At 52.6% G+C, this 9,016-nt stretch overlaps 1 protein-coding gene across 1 annotated transcript; it reads right to left on the bottom strand.

The window, feature by feature from the left end:
* Window positions 1-734: 734 nt before the first annotated feature.
* Window positions 735-2,365, bottom strand: UCRPA7_6658 (putative glycosyltransferase family 31 protein; the record flags this gene model as incomplete). The annotated part of the gene is made up of 3 exons (XM_007919200.1): window positions 735-1,319; window positions 1,391-2,181; window positions 2,251-2,365. The coding sequence occupies 3 exons, from the start codon at window positions 2,363-2,365 to the stop codon at window positions 735-737; spliced, it is 1,491 nt and encodes a 496-aa protein (XP_007917391.1).
* Between the last annotated feature and the right edge of the window lie 6,651 nt (window positions 2,366-9,016).

The raw sequence follows: 9,016 nt of genomic DNA, 5'->3' as shown, positions 1-9,016 counted from the left end.
CCTGCTTACGACGACTTCATCTCCAAATTGGCAGCGGCGGCCCACAGTCCGGGTATTTCGAGGCAAGGGAAAGGGGCATCGTACGTAATCTGGCGCCTGCTGTTTTTTCTTTTATCATACATACATACATTTATATCGACGAGCCTGCCTTTCGCAGCGCTCAGTTTGCTTCTTATTTTATTACATATGTCATTTGCGGATGGGACTTCCTCTCCCACCAGTCCTCGTATGCTGGTGCCGTCCGGGCCGGAATGCCTTCAATGGTCTATCGGTACCTTACGCCGTGACAGATCTATTTCTTCCTTGCCGCGTTCCAAATGATGCAATAACACGCAAGTCCGTGTAATGAGGAAAATGGAATCAATCAAGCCACCAACGCCACTACATTGCATTTCCACTAAGTCGTTTTGCCATAAAGTTATGTGCTTGCCGGTCCTCTTTCTGTCTGTTTCAAGTCGGAGGAACAGAGAGCGCAACTTGTTCACCGCGATGAGCGGAGTGCAGGCTGGTCGTCAAGTTGTGACGAGGTTTAAGCATGACTCCTGCCGCGCTTGGGGTGTTTCAATAGTACAGAGCTCGAATGATCGATGGCTCAACGCGGCCAATTATCAGAGTCGTTGACGATGCCCGTCGCAAGGGCTTCTCCCCGGAGATGGCGACAAGATGCAGAATCGTCGTCGCTCTCGGTTACTGACCCCAAAATCGGTGCTGCGAGCCTTTCGGATGTGGCTCGCTCAAAGACCCGGCCAGTTGATCTTCTTACACTCGCCCTGCTCATCGATCCACTTATGAATCTTCTCAACGGCCCAGCCGCTCATTGAGCGTTTCTTCTCGTTGCTGTCTTTCTTCACCGGCTTGCCCAGCATGAAAGCTTTGCTAAACCCACAGCAGTCATTTGACCACCGGAACTGGAAGCACTCGTCCACGCTCTCGCAAGCCTTGCGGCAGTTCTCAAAGCTCAAGTGCGCTTTCTTCTCCAACTCGTTCATGTCAGACTCCTGCCGGGTGCGGCCCAGTCGCCAGTCCTCCCACTCGTGGTCTTTCGAGTCCTTGTCCAGGTAGTACCAATCGTCTGAGAGATTGTCCCAGTCCTCGCGCTTGTGTTGCAGCTTCGGGGCAAGGAACTCGGTGTAGATGTCCTTCATAGTCAGGACGGGCGGTGCGGTGGGCAGGTTCTGTGCGGCGTATCGTCGGCGCTCGAACTCCCAGAAGCTAGAGATTTCCTCGCTGTTCATGTGGTGCATCGTCACGATCGGGTGGCACCAGTGCGATGGCCCAAATGGAAGCGTGTTTGGCTTTTCACCGTTGATGGTCGGCCACTGGAGTCTGCGTTAGCGATGGGTTCATCAAAAAGACGCCTTGTCCGAGCTTATACGGGGACTGCACTTACCACCTGCTCTACAGAAAGTCCTGCATGCTCCTTCAACGCCAGAGCGAAGAGGTAATCGCCGCAACACTCGCTCTTGGCACGAATATCGTACTTGTTTGCAACTCCCGGGTTCTTTCCAGCAAAATCCTTCATTGCGGCACGCGAGACGACATACCCGCTTCCTCCGTGGCCGAAACTGAAGTTGTTGATCAGGGTGACACTTCCTAGATACCGCTTCCTGGACGCCTTCATCTTGTGCAGCCACTGCACCAGGTTTGGCCAAAGCACGTAGGTGTCGGCGTCTACAAACACATACCAGTCGTAATCAGGCTTCAGGTTGTATGCTTTCTCGGCGATGTGGATGTTCTTGTACTTGTCGAGATTCCAGCCCTCGGACGCTGGGTCTCCTAGCTTGTTGCAGTTGTCCTGGTCGACCGGGCAGGACTTCTGTCGTCGATACAGGTCGAAATCAGAGTTGCCCTCCATCGCCTCGGGCAGGACCGTCTCCAGGCTGTCGTGGATGTGGTAGCCTGCAATGTGCTGGTCCATATCGGAATAGATGAGGAAATCCGGAAGGCACTTCAGCACCGTCATGAGCTGCGTCGGGACCTTGCCATATGCCTCGGAGGCACCGGTCTTCATGACCAGAAGGATGCCCGACGTGTCCGGGAATGCATCGCAGAGCGGATCGCGTCCTGGCCGTGGGGGCAAATCATCGGTGCCGACCATGATGCCAGAATCCCAAGAATCGCCGTGGCCGTGGCCGTCCGTCGCATTGGTATTATCGTTTTTCGATCCATGGTCCGGCCGGTCTTTGTGTCCTGGTGGTCCCGAGGGTCCTGGAGGGCCACCCGGCGGCCCTGGTGGCGGCGGAGGCCTACCGTGGTAATACGGACTGTCAAACCCCCAATCGCCAAGCCGTTTTGATGTGACGAGCAGGACAACCAGCGAAATGAGGGCGAACCCGACCACGGCGAGGGAGCGTCGCGACAGCATCTTGAAGGGAGATTGACGCTGCCTTAGGATCATTTGGGATGCGCAGACAGCATGGCCACGCAAAAAGACGGTTAGTGAAGGACTAGAATTGGCAAAGGCGTTCTTTTTGTCTGGTGCTCTCCTTAACTTGGCCATAGCAGCGCACAAGCAGTGCCCGCCTGGGAAATGAGCCGAAAGACCCAATACGAGGCAGGGATGGGCGCCTCCGGTGCACCTGTGCAGGTGGCCGTGGCTACCGATACGGCGTGGAAGACCTGGTTGGAAGCCTGGATAGGCTGGTGGCTGCGCTAATGTTTAATGGGTGCTGGGCTTGTGATGCGACGGGCTGAGCTTGAAAAAAAAAACGGGTTGGTGGAGTGGGAACGGGGAGCTTCCAGGGATCTGGGAGGGGATCAAAATCCCGCCTGAAAGGGGGGCCGCATGAGCCTAAGTAACTAAGGTTATTAACCATAAGCCCACCACATCGCCTCCATGAGCCTGAGACGTACGAGATGGGCACAGAACACGGGCATTCCCAGGAATTCGAGATCTGATATTCGGCAACGTTTATGAGAGTGTAGGGCAAGCCACCCGCCCGGCAGTGTCGCCAACCGCGAACCCGGAAAATGGGTGGCGTATCTGTCTAGAGACGTCTCAGATGGAGAAATCTAGTGTACACTGCTGGCTGCGCGCAAGACTGCTCACCACCACCATCTTACATTTGCCAGGCACTATACCTCAACGATACGCGATCCACGGCACATAGCGGACACCTCTGTTTGTGGGAAGCAGGTTGCGGTTGCTCATACCCGGATTCATTCATCGGGCGCCCATGTATGCTGCGCCTGGGCCACACTACCTGGTTCTGGTTCTATCGTCTACACGACTGATTTTCAAACGCTTATTGCATTGTGTTGCCAATCTTCTCGAATGCTTGATTCCAAAGTTTGCCCGTATATCGTGTCGATCATAAGCGGATCAATAAGGGGCGGCTGCTTCACAGACCACAGAATTCCGGCCGAAAGTGTTTGCAATCGGCCAGGGGCCTATGAGGTGACGGGCGGCGCGGGCGAAGATCCTCAGCAATGCTACTGGTACTACGGAAGTCTCGGGGCCCTCCTGGCCACTCAATTGAGCACATGGCAACCCTGCCCTTCTGACATGCAGGAACATTTAACCAATTCGGAATATTCACCAGAGGAATGAAAGGTGTCATAAAACACACCACCACCACCACAGCCCTGTGCTTATGAAGCGGTAGTGAATCAATACAAAGGGTTTGCTATCAATGAAAGCAATTGAATGAGGAACCTCTCCCGTGTCTCTAAATCTATAAAGGAGGTTTCTTGTCCCCCTAAATCGCGGCATACAGAGTTACACGGGCATTCCCACTTGCGACCGGTGCATTTCTCAATCAATCTAAGGGACCGTTCCTGGACTGTCTCACCTGGCGCAGCACAGGAATTTCCACACGAGCTCGACAATTTCTAGCAGCTCTAGCAGTCAAGTTTTTACCCACCTACGGAGCCTGTTCTCGGGACCCCTTCCGCTAGTGGGACAACTGTAAAATAAAAAGGAGGGAGTGTTTGTATGTACTGAGGTACTGTACCATTCTGGCGGGGTGCATCTCGCGGTAGCGCCAAGCACCATCAATTTCCCACCAGCGCTAGTGGTTTAAGCTTCTTCGCCCCTATTTTTAGCAGCACGCCTCGCGTGTCTGGATACTGTAGCCGGCTCGATGAATGAGTGAAGAAGTAAACGGATGCATGGTGGTGAAAATAAGATCTCTAGACAGCACCTGAGAGCTCAATATGGAGACGGGGGATGAAACCCGGTGATCGTCGAAGACAACCTAGTCTGTGCAGTCTGTTTAAGGTAAGCAACATGGCTGTAAGCACTCAAAAAGAAGGGAGAGAGAACAACAGGTGGCCGCCTCGGGTTTGCTGCCGTCATGCGAAGGCATTGGCCCCAGACATGGGTGCGGGGTCGGCGCATTGCGTCTGCCCGAGTGCGACTCTGTCTGCAGCCACGCCGCCCCTGTTTGAAGCCGAGTCTAGAACATTGTTGAGTTGTCACCCAAAGCAGCTTGGTGATGCGAACCCGTCGACGTCGGTTTCCAGCCATATCCGCAGAAAAGCCTTCCGAGCTTTGCAGTTTCCGTTTGAGGCTCTTCGCGGTCATCCTCCGCGTTGGGTCGGATCACTGGCCGTTGTCACGTTGTGTATGGCACTTAGGGTCAGATACGTTTCCATGTACTGAACCCCTGTTCGAAGAATACGAGGTTGCTTCGAATGTCTGGGGTAAATCGTGCCAAGCCTCCGAACATGAGAATCGTCTGTCCTCGGACATCGACCCGAGCATGCCACATTGCCTGAGGTTCGGATAGGCTATTGCAGCATCAAAATTGGAGGTGACTGTGCTTTATCAACGAAGCAATCTATCCTGCTAGTCGCTCTATATGCACTATGTCGGGACACCAATGCTCCACTCAAAATATAACAAATTGAAGCTCTGGGAACGACATGAGAGCATTTAATCGAATTTAGTATTAAAGCTTCGATAAGTTAGAGCAGTATTTCTCCCAGAGTCAACAAACTACCTGCTAAACAAGGCTCGGGAACCAGGCTGGTCAATCCTCCTTTAATTTAACAAAATCATAAAAACTCTTTGAGATATCGATTTTCCTCGACAATGTTTTGATCGAGAGATCTGACATGCATCGTGCATATGATATGAGGCACGGCTACACTTCTACCGGACTTTCTGGGGCCGTCAACATCACAGCCTTATATCCAAAAGCCATAGAGCCATCGCTGTCGCAAGAGCGAATGCCCACCGACTGCTCGAGCCTAACTTCGTTGTTCCTGCACTCGGTGTCGCCGATGGTGCGCTGGCTGATGGATTCGAAGCACTTCCACCGCCTCCTGTGCTTGTCGTGTTGCTTGCCCGGACGCATTGCAGGTACGCATTGACAGCCTGAAAATCGCCATTCTCAGCCAGGTGGCCCCATGCGATTATCACTGGCCAGATGTTCCGAGTCGCCTCTTCCAGCGCTGTCGAGTTGCCAGAAGATGTTGGCGGTGCGCCAAATGCATAGAAGCGATTTCTCGAAATAGTTGAGCTGCTCAGCGCTGGAGAACGTTAGCCTTTTGCAAATAAGAGGAAAGAGGAGAAGAAAATAGAAGGATGAAATCAAATACCAAAAGCGCTGCCCTTCACCCCGTTGGGGAACTGCCCCTCGCACTTTATGGGGATGCCAGGACTCGAGCATTCCCCGGCTTTGGTGGTGCCGCCGTAAGTCATGGCGACTTGAAGCTGTCTGATACAGTCGCTTTGCAGGACAGCCTCACATGTCCCGTCTAGCTCCGCCATTGAGGTTGCTGCGTCGCCGGACACTCCGGTATACACTACTGCACACATCTTCCACGACTCGTCAACCTCTAAGCCATCGGGCGGATATATCGACAAGGTCGTCGCATCTGTAAAGAGTGACCTGTTGTCTTCGGGAACATCGTCTGCATCTGTCAAAGCCACGTCGGCAGCGACTGCTGCAGATAGCCTCCATCCGTCGATCATGTTGCCGTTTCCGCTGGGATCTTGGCCAGCGGGCACGGAGACATCGTAGCCAGCAATGGGGTATGCTGCGGATGAATTTGGTCTAGATGTGGCCTCTTTGAACTTGTTCGGTGGGATTCCGAAGGGCGCTTTGGCGTCGAGGTCTCCTGTCGCCTCGGACGACTCTGAATCGTGGCCATACCCGACGCTGAGATGCTTAGGTAGAAGCACGAGGAGTAGTACGGCAACATGGAGCATCATTTCCGTAGATATGCGGCGAAAGCTGTCTGGCCCTCTGGAATCGATGCGAGCATTATTTGTTCTTGAAGGGTAAGTTGCGGCACTATGAGCCCTGGTCCTGGAAGAAAAGGACATGAAGGCGCAAACCACCTTACCCTACCTTGGTAAACACCTATCGGCCAGCTAACCTCGAAGGACGGTAGCACTTGATTTACAAGAAAGATTTTCGTCGCGTATTTCTGGTTCATGGACATGATTGTTATCAAGGTTCATAAAGGAAGTGGTTCTAAGGGCCCCTACCTGGATACCTAGCTAGAGCGATCCAAGCCAACCGAATTAGCCACCAGTCCCAAGCTTCAAATTGGGTCCATGAACCAATACCAAGATACGTCGGTGATTCCATAAGGGATTAATCAAGATACAGAAGGGACGTCACAATGGTTAAATACAGAGAGGGAACTACTTGTCCTTGTGGGATTGAACATTGATGATCGTTACCGCCGTACATTCAGTGGTGCAATGGGAAGTGACTTGCAAGTGGGGTTGATGATCTCTTGTGAAACTGAGGTTCCCCGCCTTCTTCTTGCCCACCATCTTTCAATGACTAGGATGGAATAATGTGACACTCGGCAGATATATTGTCTTCTCAGTGCAGGGAATATGGAAGTCGAGAAAGCCTGGAATGAGATGTGCGTGTAGCGTGTTGAGCGAGAAGTAAGATACTGTAATCTGATGTATGGGTGTAATATCATTCATGCTCTCGACTGACTTTTGTTCTGGTCAGCAGGCTACATGATGTGTATGCACTTAGAGAAAGCCCAACTGCAGATGGCCATCATGCGAATATTCTATTTGGATGAAGCTGTTGTTATGGGAGAGACCTATTCTACCATGTATCTACCTGATGGAGACCTGTGGATGGATGAGGCGGGTTCCAGTCCTGCGGGATGTTAACACTCGCAACCCAAATATAGCATCCCCCGCTAACCCCCATTTGGCTACTGCCATATCTCCCCCTTTGCCGTACGGATCTGGTGGTAAATCGTGAAGTGCCTGTCAGCTTTTGCATTTGGATCCTCTCGAAATTTTCAATCCGTTGAATTAAGACTTCAAGCTTTTGCTAGGTTCCCAGCTAATTGCGATGTATTTCAATTAATTAGAAAAGTTGATATGCGACGATCTCAAAGATGTCAGCATGAATCGAATTCTGGCCGAGGCTAAGTAAAACGCCATCAATGATGGCTGGAGGAAATTGGCTTGGCTGATGGGCCGCAGCTAGTGGTAGCCAGCCCAGCCAGCCGCACCAGCAGATAGGCTTTCTTGATCTTGGGCGGCCTGCACAGCTCGATTCTCGATCTCCTCGATCTCGAATTTGAGAGCCTGCTTCACACAGAATCAATGGACGGTCGAGGCTTCTAATTCCTTGCTGGTCGCTTTCCTGTGGCCTCGCCCAGTCCCATGACCGTCGCTCGTTGATCTCCCATACAACAAGATATGCTCTCAAGACGAACAATCAGCGCAGTGGCGCTTGCCCTCGCTCTTCTCGAATTTGCGACTACCGCCTTCGCCGCTTTCCAAAACGACTTCTCTAGCTACCCCGAGGGTGCCCAACAATGCTTGAATGATGCGGCCGACGCGAGTAACTGCAGTGGAGATACCGTCTCGGCGATGAACGAATGCTTGTGTGGGAATGGCGGCGGCTTTGTTTTGGCAACAGCACAATGTGTCGCGCAGGAGGACTCTGGAGACCTTGAAAGCGTTTACGAGATTATGTCACTTCACTGCTCCGATTCCGATACACCTCTCTCCATATCCAAGGCCGATTTCCTCGCCGCCGAGTCTTCTACATCAACGCTTACCTCTGCGACTAAAATCAAAAGTCCGACACCTTCCACGGCGGCGGCGACGAGCACTACCGAGTCGCCATCAGTGTCTGTTGTGACAAGTGTTATCAGCGGTAGCACAATCACAGCCACGGTTACAAATACACAAGGACAAGCAACAGAGACGGGGAGTGGAAACGAGAACGATAAAAATGTCGAAAGCACCAACAATACCGCGAGGGTTGGGATTATAGCAGGTTCGGTGGTTGGCGGTCTTGCGATTATTGGCGCGATAGTCTTCTTTGTCCTGCGATATCGAAGACGGCAGAGCCTAGGGCAGGAAGAGGCACACCCAATGCTGTCACAGTCGCTTAAGCCTCCGGGCGGAGGCGGCGGTCCCGGTAGCATCCATACGCAACCGGGCTCGGAGGACTTTGCTCCAACACAAGGCTGGAAGACCGACCCGTACGCCCAAGATTGGGGGACTGCCAACTGGCCAGCGGGCTATGGTCAACAGGCAGGGTACGGCCAATACCCGCATTCTCCTAATGACTTGACGAATGCGTACGCGCACTCTCCGAATCTGCAACCGACGGCGGTCTACGAGATGCCGGCGCCAGGCCCGGAGCCACAACGGCCAGTGGAAATGCCTTCGAACGATACGCACTACTCCGGGGCAGGTTGGGGGTCGGGACCATATGAGCCATATCGCAGGTCATGAGCACTGTGAGACAATATGGGTAGAAGTAACTGAAGTGTATAACAAGATTTGGACGGACTCAAAAGGGGGCTAACTGTACATTATGGGAGCAATTTGGCTGGAGCGAACTGCTTTTCCTCGGCACATGGATGGTCCAGGATAGCATCGAGGAATCGGATATGGCACAGTCTCTAAAACGAGGGAATGGCGTTTTGTATCTAGGTCAGGCATAGATCATGATCAGGGGGCGTTGTATTTCAATGAGGACCAGAAATCATGATTTCCTACTACCTGCAGTCAGCAGCCGATACCGTCTCTTTGTACTTCACAACTGCCGTCCGTTTGCGAGACACG

This window comes from Phaeoacremonium minimum, assembly GCF_000392275.1.
Source record: "Phaeoacremonium minimum UCRPA7 unplaced genomic scaffold PA7_03_scaffold_481, whole genome shotgun sequence".
Classification (NCBI taxonomy): Eukaryota; Fungi; Ascomycota; class Sordariomycetes; order Togniniales; family Togniniaceae; genus Phaeoacremonium; species Phaeoacremonium minimum.
This window is presented reverse-complemented; position numbering and strand designations above follow the sequence as displayed.